The sequence below is a fragment of the Balearica regulorum genome, chromosome 15 (genome assembly GCF_011004875.1).
Source record: "Balearica regulorum gibbericeps isolate bBalReg1 chromosome 15, bBalReg1.pri, whole genome shotgun sequence".
NCBI classification, from domain to species: domain Eukaryota; kingdom Metazoa; phylum Chordata; class Aves; order Gruiformes; family Gruidae; genus Balearica; species Balearica regulorum.
This window is the reverse complement of record NC_046198.1, coordinates 2,969,635-2,990,760: the sequence shown is the minus strand read 5'-3', so window position 1 is coordinate 2,990,760 and position 21,126 is coordinate 2,969,635. Positions and strand designations below refer to the sequence as shown.

The window sequence follows — 21,126 nt, the reverse complement described above, 5'->3', positions numbered from 1 at the left end:
GACTGCAGCAGGAATCCGGGGTGTAAAACCAGGTCACGGAGCCCCAGGCGAGGGGCAGGGAGGAGCTGCCCAGCGTGGTTATCTAACTCCAGCCTCCCCCCCTCATGCTCCCTTCTCCCTGTCCATCCCCTGCCTGCACAGGGAGCGGGCAGGGCGGCAGGCAGCACCTGGGCGCAGGCAGCACCTCAGGGCAGAGCCGCGGCCAGCTCAGCCATCAAAGCATCACCGGGACACCTGGATCCCTCCCAAAAAATCAGGGTTTCTGCCTTCGGGAAGTCACACAAAGGGCCGCCAAACAAAAAAATCCCAAAGTCTTGCATAACCTCAGCTGCAACAACAAAAGCAGGGCACCATTTACAAACAATGCAAAAGAGGATTTATTGAAACCATTCCGGTTAGACCAAGTCCTGTAGGGCACGATTTGCAATAAGTTAAAGAATCAAACCAGTTTTAGTGTTAAAAAACACACTAATACATAACACAGTGAGATATGCCATCATCACCCATCTGAGTTATTGAATCAAGGCACAAAGTCATTCATTAAATACTGCAAAAAAAAAAAAATCAATTACACAGGGAAATAAGCTGGGAAAAGGACTTGCTTTGTTAAGAAGGTGCTGGTTTGGCACTGATGCGTTTTAATTGAGCTGCCACAGGGAAATCTGTGTTTCCAAAGTGTCTGGAAACATTAATGGACAACTTAAAGCCAGAAAAGCCCCCCAAAGCCAAAAATCCAGCTCTCCTGAAGAAACATTCAGTGTGCCTATGGGAAAGGTCAGGTCTGGGTAGGGATCAGAGGCGGGAGAGAGCCCAGACGCTGTGATTGTGGTGGGAATACGGCCGGACACCTCGCTCCCTGCCAGGGGAATTTCAGCAGGATACAATCCACATCCGACGCACAGGTCAGACTAGCATGCAAGCCTGGGGCTCCCACTGCCCAGCTCCCGGCTCTGCCCCAGCCTAAGCCAGGGCACACAGCAGGGGAGCCTCCCTGCACCCCCAGACTCCCTCAGAAAACAGCTTGGCAAGAGAGTAACAGAGGGAAACCCACGATTTTGAGCCCAGGGTGCTCTGAGGGTTGTGGAGTGCTCTCCAAGGAGCATCCCCAGCTTCCTGCGCAGCCTGGATGCCCCAGGGCTGGGCTCTGCCAGCAGCACTCATCTACACGGCTCCCTTGACAGCTTGGGCTACGGGTGAGGGGGCAGAGGGAGCCAGGGCACCCTTCAGGCAACCACCGGGCCAGGTGGAAGCAGAAGGTAAGCATCCAGGCAGACCGCTGATGCTGCAGCTCATTTTGCTGCAAAATTGGGACAGCTGAAGCTGTGGGCATGAGCCTGGGCGACACCAGCAGCGGGAGCCAGGAGCTTCCCTGCAGCAGGTTAAAGTTCAGCGGCTGCCACAAGAAAAGCGATGCTCGACGCTACACAACCCGGTTTCTCACCCTACAGTATTTCTACACACAGCACCCTGATCTGAGACTAGGCAAGGGTGGGAGGCAATGGCCAAACCCCCTCCAGCACCGCAGAACTCGAGGGAGATTATTTTTAGGGGGTGTGTTTTCTGCCCACCTTCCTCTCACCGGTCAGATGGACGCCCAGCAGCATACGGCCAGGGTTCGTGTCAGTGCGGCTGGTGTGGGGACCGCAGCTTTCCGCACCGAGCAACCGATCCAAACTGTTTTCCAGGCTTTGCACCTCGTTTCTACAGTCCGCGCTGGTGCCCACCAAGGAGCGGGGCAGAGCACAGGCACCACGCTACGTTAGTCTCCAGGGGAGACATCATCTTCACACAGCAACCTGTCCCATTCCCTCGGGCTGCCAGGCTGGACAGGGAGAACAGAACAGCAGCTGAAGATCTCACCCAGCACCACTTGAATTCCGAGGGCGGGGAGGGGACACAGAGCTCTCTCCGGAGCTGTGCCGCAGGGACAGCTTGTGCCGTTTCCCCCCCGAGCGGCTTGTGCCCATCCTGCAGCCTGCCCACCTCCTGGCAGAGGGGACAGTGCTCGGAGAAGGTTCCTCAGCAGCTGCAAGACTGAAAGAGTATTTGCAGGGGAGCTGGCATTGCCACTCGGGTACGGGGCTCCCCAGAGCGGCAAGGCCAGCTCCCAGGGAAGGTTAAAGTGCAATTCTACTCTGAAGAAATGTCCTGGATCCCCTGGCACCTCAAAACCAGTAGGAGAGGTGGCGTCTGTACCGGCAGGGACCAGCCAGCCTGGATTCAGGGTGGTTTTTGTATCACCTATAATCAGATTGGGGACAGGGAGGAACATTGATGCATAAATGAGGGAGGAGACCAGCTTCCTTTCTGTGTCACTGATGCTGCACAGCCAGGCTGGAAAGGAAGCAGCAGAGGAGACAGACACAGGCTTTTGACTGCAGAGCGGGGCACATGGGGCTGTTTTTAGGAGAAAAGGTCATTTTCTAAGTAGAATAACAGTTTAACCTGCGTTCTGCTGCCCCAGGCAACACCTCGCCGCATCATCGGCTGAGGTCTATCACTACGCACACCCCACAACCAGTGAAGCAAGAACCCAAATCCAGGAGAGGGCGATTGCAAATCAACCTGCAGCCAAACACCTCTCCGCAGCCAGGAGAGCTGACTCAGAAAGGAAATCTAATACCACACATTGAAGCTCCGCTTCTCACGCAAGCACCCAAGAAATAGTCAACTCCGGCATCCCCAGCAACCACGTGTTTTCCTCCAGACGCAGGCTGAGTCAGCGCAGTTCTGCGGGCACAGAAGGATGGAGGGGAAAGCCCTCTTCCCCGAGCTGACAACACTTCAGTGGCGGCCAAGCACTGAAGTCCCATCAGCTCTGAGGACAGATGCACTGGCAGCTGCCCCCACAGCCTGGGTGTCCCCCAGACACTGGGGGTGCTACCCTGCCGGCCACGCTTTGGTTTGCTGATCGAGAAAGGCAGCTTCCCGTTTGAATTTGTGATCTGGGTTTGCTAAGAGCACGGCTGCAGAGGAGAGGCAGCCTGGAGACGCCTGGGCCAGGGCAGCCTCTCCCCTTCCCTCGGCAAGCTCACGCTCGGCTGTGGAATCGCATCCTGTAGAGGCGGTCCCGGACGTACTGCTCGCTGTCCACAGCCACCTGGCTCAGCCAGATCACCCTGCTCTCGGAGACATCCTCCTTCAGCTTACGCTTCATCAGAGACACCGACCCCGGCTCCTCGCTGGGTTGAGGCCCCCTCAGCAGCACGTAGCAGGCATGACGGCTCCGCTCGAACAGCGTGGCTGTAATGCAGAGCGGAGGCAAAAGCCCAGCCTAAAGTCTCCGTGTTCAGACCGGCCACCAGACCCAGCACCGCGCACCCAGGGAGTCCAGGAGGTACCAGAAGGTACCAGGTGTCCTCCTGCACCTCCTCACTGGAGGGCTGGAAGGAGAGGACTTACCATTGAATGCAATTATTTGGTCCGTGCTATTGCGGAGCTCCAACAGGACATTAGTGTAGGAAGGATGGAAAAGATACAGCTTCTGCAGAGGAGTCCTGGATCTCTGGAACCAACAGGGCACTATCAGGACACGGACCCACACGTTACCCCACAGACAGCACCAGCACCGGGCTCAGCCATTACTCATGCTCGACAGAACACATCCAGCCAGATACTTGTCCGTGTCTGCTCAACGCATCCTGTCTGATGCCACTAGCACTAGTGTTGGGGTTTTGCTTACCGCTTGGCGCTCTCCTCCCCACACCAAGCTCCCTGCAAACAACAGGCCTGTCTGCTACAGGCAGGAGACAGATTTCTGCCTCAGGGCTGGTAGAGTTAGCGAGGAAAGCACAGGACGCTCAGCTGGTGCTCGGGCATCCTCCGAGACACAACCTGTCACTACTGCGGCCAGCGACTGCCCCAGAGGGCTCCGTTACGCAGCTGAGCTGCGCATCGAGGTTCCAGAGACTGCCTTGGCACAGAGAGAGGATATTCACGTGGCCAAGGGAGATCGCTGCCTGCAGTACTGCTGCGGGAGGCTCCAGGCCAAACAGCAGCAACTTCAGAGGTACCGAGGCAGCAGCCTCTCGCCTCATCTGCAGTACCACAGCAAGGCAGGGCTCGGGGCAGTCCAGTGACGGTGTCCGTAGAGCCACTAAGTCCCTTTCTCTATGTAGCCAGGCTGACGATGACAAAAGCTGCTGGTGCCACCACCAGCTGCTAGCAGGGACATTGCTATGGCGATTGCGAGGACCCAGTACAGACCAGCCCCCGTAGCCAGTGCGGGAGGCCGCAGCGTCAGTGGCACAGACAGATGCGAGTGTGCACGCTGGGAAGAGAGGGTAGTTCCACCCAATTCTGGCCCAAAGTCTGGAGAACAGCAACCGTTCAGCAGCACTACTCACCGTTTCGTTTCCTGCCGCCTGGTATTCGCCCCAGATGAGGAAGGTAGACCGGTGATCAGCAGTAGAAAGCGTGGCTGGCCCAGGGCTCTCCGCTCTTGAGCTCAGCTTCAGGTCCCACTGGACTGCTCCAGATCCACTCTCAACAATCATAACCTAGCAGGGAAGAAAGAAAAGGAACCCATACCAAAGAGCTCTAATAAGCTGTGAGAGAGAAGTCAAGTCAGCTGTCTCTACCCCACACCGTCTATAGGAACAAGTATCTGACGCATGGGAAGATGAGGAAATAGTTGAAGCTGAGCATCACAGAGCTGTGGAGACCTGGGGCGGGCCACATTAAAGTCACAAGTTTTGCAGCTATTTCAAGGAGCTCAAAGCTCTGTCATTGAAGCCTCTTGCTAAGAAGAGAATTAAAGTGCCTGAGCTGTCTTCAGTAACCTGTTGAAAGAGATCCTTTCCCGGCCTAAAGCTTCCTAAAAGCAGTCAGAGGGAACACATCCCACCAGCTGCCCTTGACTCAATGCCTGTTTGAGCTGAGACATGTAGAGAAAAGGGAAGTTAAAAGGAAAAGCGTTCAAACCTTCTTTCTGTTGGGTCCAATTTCACTCTCGAGGACGATGCCAGGAACATCAGGTTTGTAGTAACCAAGCAGTGGCTCACTAAGGGAGAGAAAGAGAACAGACAAATCAGAACACACCCTGATGGCTTGGGCATACCTTGTCCTTTCAGAGCGGCCTCTATCCTCCCAGCAGCACTCCCGGTCAGAGACTCGACTGCAGTCTGGTACCACTCCCGACACTGAGCCCAGCCCTAAGATAGTCGTATTGCAGCAGGCACAGAATGAAGAATCAAAGCTTTGGGCTCCTCTGTTTTGAAGTGGCACCTAGCATTTGCTAGCAGAGGACACATAATACAATAAGCACGATCCAGATATCACCGCAGAGCAGGCTATGGTGTTTCAAATGGATTAAAAAAATAGCATCTGCTGGGATACCGCTGCTGCTGGGAGCCTGGAAATGCCTCATCCAACCCACATCGGTAACGCTACCTCACAACACGGGACACGTTGAGGGTCCACAAAGTCTGAAGATTTTGTGCATTGACCAGCGTAGCCATCTCTGAGTTTACAACCAAGATGTTCTCCCGTGATCGCCCAGGAATTTTTGCCAGGTAGCGAATGTCTCCAGAGCTGAACAAGGACAGAGAAATGATTACGCTTTCTAGACTGTGGATGGTTTTATTGTGGGATTTTGTGGGGTTTTTTTCCCTGCACAGCAAATGCAAATAGGAAACCCCAGCCTGCTTTCCCTCCTCTCCTGTGAAACCTTAGCCAGGCGATCAACACCAAGCCCTCTCCTTGAGCTTTGGATGTGCTCCTAGTCCAAAAGCCACGTAGCCAGGAAAGAATACAGCCACAAGAGGCCATCCTGGCAGGAACAGCAGCACCCTCCAATCCACCAGCAACCAAGACATAATCTCACACCTGAGAAGGGATAAGCGGTGTGTGGTGTGGTCAATGTTCTTCTCCCACTGAGGGTCTTGCCCAAAGCCGGGAAGCTTAATGTCCATCCCAGTTGCTGCACTGTAGAGATCTTTCAGGGAATATGCATAGAAAGAGCTTTCTGTGCAAAAAAAGGCAAGAATGAGGGAGATAAGTTATCCTGCCCTTGCTCTGAACTCTATGATTTTCCAGATCTGGCAGATCAACTATATTTTTAGGGCTTGCATCATAGAATTGTAGTGGTATTTTGAGACTCAAGCCTGCTTTTGAATGCTCTTATCTGATCATAATCCAAGTGTTCCATGGTAATCATTTGCTATAAATGACTGCTTGAACTTTACATTCTCAACATTTTTCAAATAAAATTACTACAGTACGTAACAAACCTTAGTTTAAGCAGAAGCCCCCCTTTCTCTTGGCCTTGAATAGCTCTTTCGCTAGATGAAAGCACGACACAGCTTTTAAGAGTGCAAACCACTCTTTCAGGTAACTGTTTAATAATCCTGATTTCACAGCTGTCATCACTCTTTCAGACTGAATTCACAAACAGAACTGTACCTGTATAGAAAAGGAAGTAGGAGGAGTCCAGGTTCAGCCTGATATAGCGAGCTTTCCCATCCACGTTCAGGCTTCCAGTGGAGCCGATCTGTTTGCCATTTTTTCCTGAATGGATGAAGGTCTTAATCTACGCAGGGAAGGGATTAAAAAAAAGACAAAAAAAAAAAAAGAAGGTTAAAGCCGCATCGCACTGTTACTGCTCCAACTCGAGTGTTTTCCAAAGCTTCTGAGCAGCTGGTACTGAGCAGCAGCTGAATGGGAAGGGCATAGGCTCAGATGAAAAGTCTCTCCCTGTTTTTGGAGGTGTGGGCACGAGTTAGATGATCCCTCTGCTGTGAAAACTTTTGCAAGTTTAAAAACCACTTCCAGCATAGCCACTTGCCCCGAGATTTTACTACCTCCGCCAACCACCTCCCCTGCAGGCTGGGACCACCAAACAGCAAGCCCCAGCTCTGCTGAGGACAGTGAAGGTCCATTCAAGCTCACAATGATGAAGTGGACCTAAAGGCAGAAACAAAGCAGCATATGGACACAGGGGAAACTTGGCTTCACATGGTAGCTCTGCTAAATATTTTAAATGCCCTAATCTACTCCTCCTAAGGCTGACATGAGTCCAAGGGGATAAAAGAGCTGACAGGTTCCTTTATATTCTTCGTGCAGGGTAACAGAATCCACTAAAAACATTTCACCCAGGAGAACAATGGCTAAAACCAGGATCAGATTCAAATGTCTGGGCAACAGTCATGGTCTGGGGAGAGCAGCACACGCTAGGGAAAAGAGAAACATCAGACCGAGAAAAACAGCCTCCATCAGAGATGCTGAGTCAGGCAGGAACCCTTCCCTCTTCCTTGAGAGGGAGAGACTGGGAAAGGGAAGGAAATCTGCTGCTCTCAGAGTGAATCTGGAGAGTCTGGCAGGTGAATAAGGGATAGAGTTTGCTGGGGAGAATGAAGAACACAGCTGGAGAGGGAGAGAAACGCATCCACCAGCTGTTCCTAGCCTCCTGCACTGGGAGGAGACACATACCAGCTCTTGTAGATCAGCTTCACCTTTACTCACAAGCACTGGTTCAGCAGCTGCCCCGGGACAGTAACAGCCACAGGTATCCATACAGCGAGTGAGAACACACACCACCTCACTCATTGCATTGCTCAATACCCCTATGCGCTGCTACAGGCGATGTGTCCTGAAAAACGTCGTATTTTCCTGGACGTATTTGTGCTGAAACTTGCAGCAAGTAGGAGTCAATAACTCCCAGAAAAAGCTGCCATCTAACCCCCCTGCCCACAGACCCTTCCCCACAGACTTCGACTTCAGCCCTTGTTAGCAACAAAGCTAATTTCCTTAAGTTCTGAATCTCCCTTCCAACAGGAGTGCCTTTTTCCAAGTTGCAGAGCTCCACTCAAGCTCCCTACATTTTGTGTGATTTCTCAAAAAAGAACGTACTTTTACTTAAGTTGACAGAACGCTTGCCAAGTCCGGAGGGAGGAAGGGATTTCATACCAAGATAGCTACAGAGGTTAAATGGAAAACAAATCAAAAGGCAGTCTTGCAGAACAGAGACTACATTCAAACATTTCTTGGCTGCCTAACATTTAAAAAAAAAAAAAACAGTCTTGAGATAACTGGGATAGCAAAAGCAAGGAGGAAAGAAAACAGCAGAGAAACGTAGGAGTCGGAGAGGATAGAATTTCTGATGACTCTGGCATCAACAATGTCTCAGACAGCAAAACCCTATTTGCTTCTGGAGTGCTGTGGTATGAGGACACGGGGCTCCCACTCCTCCCATCAGACTTGCAGGGAACTGTAACTTTTGTAGGCTTTAAACAGGACAGATTGGACATGCAGTGATGCTGTACCACTCAAATCATGGACGCAGACGTTTTAGTACAAAACCACTTTTAGCTACGTGACTTTCCGCCTCTAAGAAATGGGAAAAGCAATATCAGAATGGAGATAACAGAACTAGCGGCTATTTCACTGAACAAACCCAAGGCAGAATTAACCAGGAAGAGAGCCGTGCAAAGCAGACCACAGGCAGAGATACAGAAGGTATCAGAAAAGGGCAGTGGTGGTACAAAAGTGCTGGCTGTCAGCTGTGCTTTGATCTAAGAGCCAAACCTGTCAGGGTTTGTTCACTTCCACTTCTCTGAGCAAAGTCCCAGAAAACTGCAAGCTCATCTCACCTAGGCTCACCCCACGCACAGCCCAGGAACACGCAGTGAGGAGTGCAGACTGAAAAGGGGGAGGGATTCCTGGCCAGATTCTGCACACCCCCCCCCCTTTTTTTTTTTAACCATAAAACATTTGCAGTGATTTGGGACTACATCTCTGTGGGGTGGGAGTGAACCTACCCCAAACCCATAGATATCAGGGCCTCTGGCACTTCCTCTTAGACTACAAGGTCGAAATAAATAACATTCCTGCCATGCCCTATGGTCCGGCCACTGGGTTTATCATAGCTTCAGAGTGACGTACCTTATCTCCTGTAGCAATAAAGATTATCAGGTCCTGAACTCCATCACTATCCACATCTGGAATCACTGACACCGGAGTCAGCACAGTATAATTAGTTCCAAAGTCACTGGATTGTCTCCACTGAACCTCTCCTAGAAGACAGAGTTATTGGGAAACATTCACAAAAACTCACTTTATGCTGAAAGGCGGCAGCAGCCAGCCATTTACAGACCATCAGCACCACACACCAGTTGCTTTTATGTTCATCATGGGGTACTTCATTGCATTTCTGCATTTCAAACGAGTCCCAGTATCCACAACTTCAACTTGCATTGGAAAGTAATACTAGCTGCCTGCACAAATGCACCCTAACGTCCCGGGCACAAAGAGCAGCTTGCTTTTCTCCTGCCTTAGGTCAACAAGCATCCCAGCATGTTCATGGCACGGAGAATCCTTTTTTTGTGATCTAAAACCTTGCTGCTGTGTACTTCCATCTGCGCAGACAGTTTAAGACCGCAAAGCAGCTGAGTTCTGCCCACAGCGTTGCAGCTACTCCCGACAAAACCTTTTTTTTGCTGCAACTTGCCTCCTGCAGACGATCCACGCTGATGCGACCGGCCGCAACTCCGTTCACATCCCACCTCTCCCTTGTTTGAAGAACACACACACACAGAGCATGTTCAAACTGCTTTGTACACAGAGGTAGTAAAGCTTTGGTTTTTTAAAAAAATGGTGTGCATCTATGGGGTGGGTTTCTCTTCAACGGCTCCAGGCCAGTTGAGTGGCTCTACTCCGCTTGCTCTGCCCAGGGCTGCTGGTCACCTTCCAGTCACTGCCCAGCGGAATTTGCAGTGGAATTTGGTGTGTGTGTGGGGGTGACCGGTGGGAATTTTTCTTTTTAAGGAAGACTTAAATGACTAACTAGGTGCTCAAAGGGAAAATGCTTACCCTCCCCTTCAAACAGCATCACACACAGCAATTATAATTTCAGGAATGCAAAGTAATCACCTGTTCTTTGTCAGGAAGGCAGTTGTACTGAAGGCCAAGGAATTACTACCTGACACTGTCTGCAATAATTTAAGGCAGGCTGTATTTCCAGTAGGATTCCTCCAAAGCTTTCACTGAAACACTGAAAAAAAATACTTGGATTTGTTGCTATGACAACAGACGTGAAGCAGAAGAGTGCCCCTAGGAAATCATGGGAAGGCAAAGAATTTTACCCCCGAAGAAAACAAGCAGGCAAAGGAAGGAAAGCACTTAAGTTTTAAATAACTATATGCTAGCTTCAGCACAGTCCAAAGCTAGAACAGTAAGACCAGCTGATGAAATTCGCATTTCAATGCATAAGGCTCTATTCTTTGCTGGTTAGACGGTGGGTATAGTTTTGGAGGAAGCACCTTACTCTCCTAAAAGAGCAGTCTGACTTAACCGAAACAGGTGACTGTGAGATGGATTCAACACAAAGGACTTGAGAAGCTTTCACGCTCTAACACAACCCCCAAAGAGCACGAACTTTGAATCCAGTCCCATCCAGCTCCATCAACGGGAGATGGGACTACTCTGTCTGACATCTAGAGTGCTATGGTGCCTCCTCAGAGTCCGAGGTCACAGCAGAAGCACGGCATCAGAAGCCAAAATGGAAATTAGACAAGTGCCTAGACAGCAAATCTAACCTGCGTGAAGGGTTTTTTAGTCCAGAGCGAATAATAAAATTAGGACTTAGATAACAGAGTTCAGCTCTCACTTCAAGCAGCCGCAGAGGAACCAAAGCAGGATAGCTTGCTTCAGGCTGGATGAGGTCCAGATGCGCAGCCAAAGACTGCGCTCTCCCAGTCTGCAGCTCACAAGCTGAGCTAAAGGCAGGTCTTTTTTACCGAGCAGTTAGACCCCTCTCCCATGCCCCTGCCCATTTGTTTAGTAAACACTCCTGGCATCCACCATACAGTGGATGTGAAGAAGCATCCCATTTGGGGTTTTTTTGAACCTATCACTTGATAAAAGAACCATGGAGCAATGAAGAATTGCGACAGGAAATCATCGCTCCCTGTTCTTCTACTTATTACTCATAATTTTACAGACTTTTGTCCCTGTCACACATTCTCCAAGTTGGAGTTCTGGTTTGTTTGGTGATTTCTTGATTTCTTGCAGAGAAGCAATTTCATACACTTGGTCATTGCAGTCCTCTTTCTGCCATATGCCTTAGGAGACCAGCGAGGACCAGAACTGCTCACGGGGCTCACGATGTAGGCTGCCAGAGGATAAGGTGAAGAGAGAAGGTGTGACACTACACTTACTCCTGTCCTCTTCCTCAGGACCCTGCTCCTGCCCCTGGCAGAGGTGGAACACCCAGCTACGCAGCCTTTTACTTTGACCTGGAACAGCTAATCTTAAGCTCCTGTGTCCCAGTTTGCTTGTAAGATAAACATGCAGGAATGTTAGATGTCCCACACAAACAGAAGCATGCAATCCTACACTTTCTTTCTTGTTTGCTCAGGTTATTTATTCTGGCAATGAAGAAAGCAAGGCTTAACACAACTCAGAGGGAGAGACAAGCACTAACTTTATCAGCGTTTAAAGATCAAACCCACATCAGACACTTTCAGATGATAATCTGCCTACCTCCCCTTCAATCTTCCTACAGGCAGAGGCTAGGCAGCCCGACAGCCCTGGAATCTCATCAATCCTCCACGACGATGAATCATTAACAGCTAAAGATTGTTCCGACTACTGTTTTTAGCACAATGTGATGTAAGTCAGACTTTGCCACTTTAAATACATTTAGCCTATTTAAATACATATTATTCTGATCTGCCCTCCTAACCCCCAGTAAAAGCCAACTACACTAAGAAACCCCCTTTAACCTACTTAATTGCAAAAAGGTATCAAATACGTCAACTTCTGCATTATTCACTTCTCTGTCTGAAGCAATTTTTCATCTCTTGCTTTGAATTTATCTGTGGAATGTTTTCTTATCGTACTGTTGCTGTGACCTGTGGTTCCTTCTCTCCATGCTCGTGCTGTTTCTTTATGGCTGCCTTTAGTTACATGCCTTTGGCTCAGCAGTCACATTTCTACATTTTGACCTAAAAGCAACTACTTCATTAATAGTCTATAAATAACCTGTGCTAAAGCCTATTGATGAGGGAAACAGTGCTAAGATATCTCGGTACAGAAGCTTTCCAGTTCTGTGTGTGTCTACACTTCCATCTATATTGGAAATAAAAAGCCACACTAGATTTTCCTCAGATTCCTTAGAGCTATACCTCTTGCTATTTCTCTCTCACAATTTTTAGAAAATAGAGAGGGATTCAATATCAGATACAGCGGATGGGATCCTAGGCATGTTTCCAAGGGAGAACATGCATTGTTTAAAACCTTTGAAATGGGAAAAATGGATATATTTTTTTTTCCATTTCCCCAAAATGGAAACCTATTTCAGGCTTCATCAGCAAGGAAGGTTCATGGTGGAATAGATGGTCACTGCCCTGTTTCTAGGGAAGTACAGACACTCTTTACCCTCACTCTGCATAGGGGAAGATGATGACTAATTTCTCCATCTAGAGGTTCAGAAATGAAGACGACTTTCCAGAGGAACCAGGCAAAATCCTGGACTACTGAAACTGTGAGTACTTCCCCTAAGTGCTCTCCTTGATGACTTTAAGATCATAAATCCCTAAAACTCCCACTCCTCTTGCCGCTGCAGGCACTCCTAGCCCTCACACACAAACAACAGAGAAACACTGCAGGTTTGTGTCCCACCCCTGAGAGTATAAAGTAACATTCAGAGCTAGTGACTGCTTCTCCTATTTCAAAAGCTGTTGAAAAGTTGTTCTTATAATACAGTGGCTGGCACAAACCACCACAACAGAGTCCAGCCTTTGGAACAGAGACGCCGAGAGAACAGGCGCTTCTCAACAGCCCGGCGAATGGCCCTGGCAAGGTTTTCAAGATAATAAATACCCTGTGCCCATTGTTCATGTACCAGCAAGTCATACCACGCTGACAAACCCAGCCTCCGGGGTCTGAAGGTCAGCAGGGGAGAGAAGGAAGCAGCACCGATCCCTGTATGGCAGCAGCACCGATCCCTGTATGGCAGCAGCACTCTGCTCGTCACTCACCTGTCTGCAGGTCGACTGCCGTAAGAGACACCGGCTTCCCCACGACCAAGCAACCCGGGGTCTCAGCCCCCCCGAGCTGCTTGATGCCACACTCCATCCACTCAATCTCCTTGGCAGCAGGCGTCTCCCAGAGCGCTCGGCCGTTCGTGCCAGACACGGCAGCCACGAAGGCACACGGAGGAGGCAGATCTGAGGAGAAGAGCTGTCAGATGGAGCGCTACCTACACCTGCCTTTGCTGCTCCACGCCACCCGAGAGCTGCGACTCACCCAGTTCCTCTCCCCACCCAGCTAACCTGTTTTCTTCTCCCAGACCCACAGCAGCCTCACTAATTAGAACTAAAAGAGAAATAACAGCCCTTTTACCACAAGGTTTTCTGTTTCTGAATCAGCTACCTTCATCCAAACAGGATCTGTTGAAGCTGCTGCTGCCGTTGCTAGCTTTGAAAGCGAAGACGACATCTTGCACTTTGTCTTCGTTCACATCTTCTATAGCGAGAAACTGGTAGGCCACTGTGAAAGAGATCACAAGTCAGGCACTGGTAAGGATTGCCTCAACCAACAGCAGAACTAGCTGGAGCAAAACACAAATTCCTAGAGACCTACTCACTGCTTCCATCTCTGACAGTGTAACATCAGGACAAATTGATGTTTCTATTAAAAAAAGCCATCTACATGAGTACCATGGACTGGAAGTTAGTGCCAAAGGATTTTTTTAAATTTGCTATCCCCCAGAGGATTTGTCTTTTTTTAAAGCCAAGCAACCAGAATTTGAACTATGTTGAACAAAGAACAACTCTGGTCTTGGTGTGGGGTTGCTATTCCCAAAATATATTAAAAAAACAAACAAACCCCATGAAACCTAGCCCCAGATATTCCATCTTTCTCACTCTCGGCTAAAAACAGCCTTCTTCAGCTCAGAGCAGCAGAACTTGGGATTTCTGCATTAACACACAAACCTCAGTCCCCGGTGCTGAGCACCAGCTCTGCGTTTAGAGCATAGCTAGCATGCGCCCACTGCACACAAGAATAAAGAAAAGCTTTCAGAGAAGCGAATGCTGAGCCACAAGGGAGCAGTACCCAGGCTAAAGAGCCAACCAAAGCAACTATAAATTTGTGCGATTTATGAAAAAAAAAAAACAAAACCCAACAAAACCACCAAGAAGCGATTCCTCTTCTCCCCTTCTTGGGAGCCATGGAGAAAAGTTAGAAAGTCATACTGCTGGAGAGAGAGAATGCCTAACTGTCCCCAGACCTCAGCTCAAACTTCAAGGGAACATTTTACAGCCCAGACTTAAACAAAGATGTATTCCCAAATACCCTTCCTCATTTTTTTCCTTCCAAATGCGGCTAGCCTGCTACCTTGTTAGCGCTTCAGAGCAGCATCTAATTTCTCCATGAGATCCTGTAAACACCTCCTGGAAGGCCACTCCAATTATGACGGGCCACTGCTTATCCAGGTCAGGTATTCAGAGCTCTCACTCCCAAAGGCAGCATCCCTGCAGGCCCGGCTCCAGATCGCGCTTAGGTAAAGGTCCACAATTCAAATTCGTGGCACATAAAGGAAAAGGACTGTTAGTAAGTGTTTATTCTGGTACAGCAAGCTCACCTGCATTGTCATAGTTTCGGAACCATGTTCTTTCTGAAACTGGCCTCTCTGGGCATGGGATGATGAATGAGAAAGCAAACACAATTATGAGACACAGAAATAATGAGATGAAGAAGGCGGCAGTGCGCCACCGGGACAGCCGAGACAGTCGTGATGACTGCTTGCTGATAATTCTTCTCTCCACAGAGTTTTCCTGGTTCTCTTGAGCTTTTACGTCCTCAGTCTTCAGTGGGTGGATCTCAGCTTCCGAGTCTTTGTTATCCATCACAGCTCATTCATCGGTATTCAGACACTCTTCTCCCCCTTCACCTGCAACAACGGAAAGAGCAGTTAAAATAGAATATATCCAAAAAAACAACAAAAATATTCTGTTACTACCTGATATTCATGCTGGAAACATTTAACAGGAGGTGAGCAAATCAGTGTATTGTCACAGAGCCGGATACAAAGCGCCGTAGGTACCGGGGGTCTCTAACGCGGAGCAACAGGGAGAGACTGTGGGATGCAGGAATAGCACTATTTCTTCTTCTTCAGAGGAAATCAGCTCTGCTAGACCCAGACAAAGAAGGCTACAGCCTCTACGCTGAATGGACTGACTGGTCTCTAAGTCTCCCTCGCAAAAAAACACACCAAAAGCTTCTATTTGCTGCAAAGGCTTCTTACCACCTCCCGTGTATGTCAGTCTGACTCCTGGCTGGAGAGGTGAAAGGAAACACTCATGACCTTTACATCCCAACATAAGGCTGTTCCCTGCTGTAATGAGCACTTGAGCTTCCCCAGGAGAGCAAGAGAGAAACAAACACCAGCCTATTCTGTACAGGAACAGACCAAAGCTATTCAACACCTTCTCAGATGAGAAACCACTTGGTAAGTTTAGCAACCCAGCCCTGCAGAAGGCAAGAGACTCATTACCTCCCTCCCCAGAGGAAAAAGAAGGCACGAGCTAAGACTAAAATCAGGCAAATTTGACTTTATCAGAATGGAAGAAGAGCTAACAACGGCTATTTTAGTTTTTCCTGCTATAAATCATAATCTCGAGCTACAGTAACAGAGGGGTTCTATGCTAATTTGTTATTGGGGGGGGAAGAAAAAGTCCTAGTCGGTTACAGAAGCCTGTAACTCATTACCCACAACAACAATAAAAATCAACTTTATATATATGTTTCTCTGATAGTGTTGCTTTAAAAAATAGCAGAAGGGAAGAAATAAAGAATAACACATTCCAATAGCCTTGGAAAAAGCTGCACGACAGTGTCATAAAAAGTTATATCAGAGCAAATAAACATGACAATCAAGCCAATTTTCCATGACCGTGCCCCAGCAGTCACGTGCCTGGATTGCCCGCTGGAACAATTTACTTCCCCAGCAGAAAATAACTTAAACTCAGCACTGACACACAGAGCAGAAAGCTTGGGCTTTCAATTCCACCAACGACAGGGCTTGTTACATCTCAGTTCCATGTCCAAGTTCATTTACAGGTTCAAAGAAACACCAGCTGAGCGTCACCCTTGGGAGCCCCGGCTCCTTCAGGCAGCTGCGGCTCAACCAGAGGTCTCACCTCCCCGGGCTTGTCCCTGTCCCATCGCAGGAAAGAGCTGCGGAGGCTCTTCTGGGTACAAATCACCGCGGGGACAGACCTACGGCGAGGCAGGGGTTGAGCGGGACAACTGGCACGCTGCTGGCGATCCCCGAGCTAACGCCAGCGCCTGCTGGAGTTACGAAGCAGTTACTCCAACCCAAGCACTCTGGCATTTCTTCTACAACAGCACATCGAGTACAAGATCTCGCTCCAGACAATTTAATTCAAGCTGCACAATACCATGCAAATCCAATTGAATCAATAACGTAGAAGTCATATCTTATTCCAAAGATCTCACTCCAAAAGACCTCATCCGCCCTTCCCGTCAGTCTACCCGCAACACCAGACACACCTCCACGAGGATGACTGTTTCCAGACCAACCGCAGGTACCTGACAAGGGTTGAAAGACTTCAGATGGCAAGGGGGGAAAAAGAAGAGCCGTGCATTCAGTCCTTCCCCAACCTGGTCATCGTGCTGGCGAGCCGAGCACCGCTCTGTCGCTGGAGCTGGCCGAGCACCCGACCTCCGGCAGGTTCAAGGTACAAGGCTCCAGGCACGGGCCGAGCAAATGATTCACCGGAGAGGAGCTGCTGCCACCATCGCGATGGGGGATGGCGGCAGGAATGGGTTATGCGGCCTCCCTTGACACGAGGCAGATGGCTCGTCTATCTCCGGTGTGCTCGGCTCCAGCGGCAGGCAGAGGTGCATCTCGTCAAAGGCTGTGGTAGCCAGCGTCCGCAGCACGGGCTGCGACAGGGCTCTAGCACAACCCCGCCGGCACCTCCAGCGGAGCCCCGCACAGCTCCCTGCGCAGAGCCGGGAAACCTCCAGGGCACAGCCGAGCGCTTCCAGCACCTGCCAGGCTTCCCAAGAAGAACCAAAACCAGGCTTCCCCCCTCTTAGACCAAAAGGGCTACCATCTCAACGCTGTACAGAAGGCGTATTTTTATGACTCACTATAAATCACACCACTGTCATCTAGACCGGGATGAGAACAATAAAAAAAAGTGGTAATTATCCTGACAGCCCCAGCAATTCCCCTTCTTTTGCAGCAATGACCCTAGGAGCCACCAATTACAAAGAGCCCTCAACGCCTTTACAGCAATTCTTTCTCTTTTCTTTCAGGGTTTGAATAATGCCCTTTGCACCCCTGCCAGAGCAGAGGCAGTGCCAGAACAACGACCACAAAGGTCAATGGCAAAGACTCAAACAATGCAGGAAATCCCATCGCCCGCAGTTGCCAAAGTACATGCTGGCAGCATGTGAAACGGCCTGAGCTCTGAACAACAAAGAAATCTGGTAATCACTTTAATTGAAGACAAGCAAAAAATGATAGCGTGCATTTCAGATGATTTTGCTGTCCTCTAGCAGCTAGCTTTTTGTCTTCTGCTGGTAGAGGACACAAAATAATTCACTGGAAGATTTAACACATCCGGGCACCTTGCAAGGAAATACGCAGGAAGAGGATTGTGTGCTGCTGCATTATTAACACACGCTGCATGCACGAGATCTCGTAGCTGGCACTGGCTCTCTGCTTGGGGACAGGAAGCCTCACCGTGAGAAAACATGGGAGAAAGACTTTGTAGAAAAGGAAATAATTATAATTGACATGTGACAGATCTGAACCGAGCCCACACAGTGCAGGGAGTGCTGCAGTACATCCAGGATCTGGATCTCACACGACTTCATTTGCCGGCGTGCGCAATTCCATCACTCCTTAAGCTTTAAAGGCTACTTACCCCCAGCGAGCAGATGAGCTAGGAGCAGTTCCTGATCCAAGCCAAGGAGGAACGGATAACCTTTCCTGTCCCACAGCAACAACCTCGGCTTTACTCACCTTCGTGGGACGCTGACTGTCCTCTTCTCCCGAAGCTACAGCGCAGATTTACAGATCTGATCTGAATCAAACCAGAGAAACTTGTGCAGCGAGCGGTTAGCACCAAGCCACAGCTAAATCCAAGAGACAAACCATCATTACCGGTCTGCTAGAACTGCCTGACAAGCACAGAGAACAGCATACAGTCAGGTGTAAGAAGGCTGGTGACAGAAACCTTTAACGTATCAGTGCGATGGAAGGTTTAACTCATTTTCTACCCATAAAATACCAAACCATAGCACTTGGAGTCTCACCAGGCACCAGTTCTTCCTGGAAAGTTTCTAGCAATATATCATAACTTAGATTTGGTGTTCAACGAGTTTCTACCTTTCACAGAATGCTGAACTCAGATTCTGACTGGCCATTTTAGGAACCCAAATACAGCATTTGGGTGTTGTGGTTCTGGGTTTGTTTTAAACATCTCACAGGTTTTCCTTCCTGTCAGCCAGAAATTGCTGAAGCCCCAAACCACAATCAATAATGACAAAACAGCTTCTGCGTTTTGCTCTAAGATGTAAGGTTCCCTTCACGGCAGTCTCCCACGAGCAGACTGTTCAGTTCCGATCCCGTGTACGGCACGGCACTGCAGCGAACCCGTCGGGCAGTCACCTGCTGCAACATCAAGACATTAATGGGTCATCTTTTCCCCTTTTCTGCAGTCCAACTTACATCACGGTCTGGCCATGAGAAAACAGCATGTAAGATATCCCCCAAACGAGGAGATTTTCCCTTCCAAATCCACTCAGACTGCACTGCGTACACAAGCTTCCAGTTTTGCTGGATCATCTGCAGCTCATAACTCTTTCTCGATATAAAGTCGCAGCCAGGGGCTGGCAGGGAGAACTGCCCAGAGGAGACCTTCACCTTCTGACGCCGGGGTGCCGCTGCTCCTGCTCACGGCCTTTGTAAGGACAGGGTTTGTAACCCAGACCACACCAAAGACAACGCGGGCACCCGGCTCAGGGAAACCCTTGCATTCTGCTGCTACAGCTGTCCTTTCCCCTCCCCTCGCTCTGGCTATTTTACCTCTGTTAACAGAGGTCTCTTCAAAACACCAGGTACGTCTTAAATCACACTTAACCCTCCGGTGCAGACACAACACGTGCCGCAGAGCATTCACAGCAAGTGAATTAGAAACTCCAGAGCACAAGCAAACGCCATCGCAGGAGGTGATACATCTGTCATTTGCAGGAGAAAAGTCTTCTTTTTTCCAGGGCAGTTTTCACTACACTCAGGGTTCAAGCAGAGAAAATCGATCTGTTTAACAGAGAGAAAAACACAACCCAGTGCTTCTTCCAAGAGAGCGACGGGAGGAACAAAACTCTCTAAGACGAAAAACAGCATTAAAGCTGCGTGAAACCGATTACAGGTTAGGCCAGTAATAACCACTGAGCAGCAGAAACACGTGCCATTTATTATCCGAGTCCTTACAGTGTCGCCGGATCCAAGCCACCCGCCCTCACCGACTGCTGCAGATCCCTGGCGTCAACCCCAAGAGCAGTAGTTAACGAGTTGTTTGAATCTCTCGGGTCAGAGACATCCCCACCTCATCCACAGGGCTCCTCTGCTTGCATCAGAAGCACAGCAACTTCTCCACACCGCCAGACATTTAATGTGATAGGGACTTGGGAAAGATCTTGGTTTAGAAGAGACTGTGGTCATTTCATGTAGATTTATTAAAAAGACAAAGTCAGCTATCTCCAAGAAAAACCTCTTTTTTTCCCTCCCCAGAAATGGAATTTCTATTCTTCTCCTCTTTTACACACATACAGAGAGGAAAGTTCATTCACAGGCCACTCCACCCACAGAGCCAACACCCTGCGGAGCCTTTCGGCTTCCAGCCGCCGCAGGCAGCCCCTCGAACAGGGCCCAATCCTGTCCCGGTACTGGGGGGGGGGGAGCTGCCTCCCGTCACGCTGAGCCGTCCCTCCCAGCAGGACAGCCTGCCCCTCCGGTTGAAGCCTGGGACTCCCAGCAGTCACGTAAGGAAAAAAAAAAGGGTGGAAAAGAGATCACAACACACTAAAATATTTTTCTTTCTACGAGAAGCACTCTAAAAACATTCTAATTCATGGCTGCAGACTAGGCCTGCTGAGGAAAAGAGGAACGTGAAGGGAAACCCGTCCAGACCGGCGCTGAAGGCTGTGCAGAGGTGAGGGCTTTCTCCTGTTTCTACCTGACTGAAGGACAGACCCGCGCGCGCTGCCTAAGCGCCTCCCCAGACTCCCGCGCCGGCTGCCACGCGCACGGGATAAACCCGCTGCCGTCAAACGGAGCGTCAGAGCAACGAGGTACCTCGGCAGAGCCCCGGGCCCTCGCACAAGGGATTAAAGCCTTTCCCACGCTGCTCGATAGGGTTTAAGGCAACTTGTTGGGCTGCTGAAGGTGAACAGCAAACCGCCCCGATCACGGGGAGAGGCACCGGGGCTGGGCCCGGGGCAGCAGGGAGCGCCGGCCAGCCCCGCTCTTCCACCGTCACGGCCCGGCGCTGGACGTACGAGCAGCGCTTGCTTCCCCAGCGTGGGACGGAGCCCGCCGCCAGCCCCTGCCCAGCCGGCCGGCCCAGCGCCTTCACTCCCCCCTTTCCCCAGCTCTGAGCTCCCGCTCCGGCACCGCCGGGAGAGCGGCTGGTACACGGCGGCTGCACCCCGCCGGTTCTCTGTGTGTGTGTCCCCGCCCCCCCGCGCAGTGCCGGAGCTCGCTGGAGGAGCAGCCCGGAGCTCGGCCCGGGTGTCCGGCGCCCGCCTGGCCCCCACGGCCGGGAAGGCCCCGCCGGTTCCCGGAGGCCGCAGCCCGCCCCGACCATCCCCCCGCCCCGCTCCGCACTCACCCCGCGCGCGCCGCCGCCACCGCCGTCACTTCCGCCTCCATCCCCCGCCGCCTCCTGATGGAAGTGACGCCACGACGCAGGTGACCGTTTGCGCGCGATACACCCCCCACACACACACCCCCCCCCGCAGCCGCGCCTGCGCAGTGCGGCGGACAGGCGCAAGATGGCGGGCGGCGAGTCGCGGTAACGGCGGCGCGGGCGGGGAACCCGCAAGAACAAGGCCGGGCAGCACTGGGAGCCACAAACACAGATCTTT

The 21,126-nt window shown here is 50.4% G+C and overlaps 1 protein-coding gene across 5 annotated transcripts; it reads right to left on the bottom strand.

Moving 5' to 3' along the window:
* Nucleotides 1-353: 353 nt before the first annotated feature.
* FAM234A (family with sequence similarity 234 member A) lies at nucleotides 354-20,957 on the bottom strand. 5 transcript variants are annotated; one of them, XM_075768156.1, is made up of 12 exons: nucleotides 20,871-20,957; nucleotides 14,585-14,893; nucleotides 13,372-13,488; nucleotides 12,978-13,166; nucleotides 8,881-9,011; nucleotides 6,403-6,529; nucleotides 5,827-5,965; nucleotides 5,392-5,532; nucleotides 4,924-5,002; nucleotides 4,347-4,499; nucleotides 3,403-3,505; nucleotides 354-3,243 (listed from the first exon to the last, which is right to left on the bottom strand). In XM_075768156.1, the coding sequence occupies exons 2-12, from the start codon at nucleotides 14,847-14,849 to the stop codon at nucleotides 3,032-3,034; spliced, it is 1,656 nt and encodes a 551-aa protein (XP_075624271.1). In that variant the 5' UTR covers nucleotides 14,850-14,893; nucleotides 20,871-20,957; the 3' UTR covers nucleotides 354-3,031. The 5 variants fall into 5 exon arrangements, with proteins under 5 accessions (XP_075624271.1, XP_075624272.1, XP_075624273.1 ...); XM_075768157.1 differs by lacking the exon at nucleotides 20,871-20,957 and adding an exon at nucleotides 16,516-16,688; XM_075768158.1 differs by lacking the exon at nucleotides 20,871-20,957 and adding an exon at nucleotides 16,555-16,675.
* Between the last annotated feature and the right edge of the window lie 169 nt (nucleotides 20,958-21,126).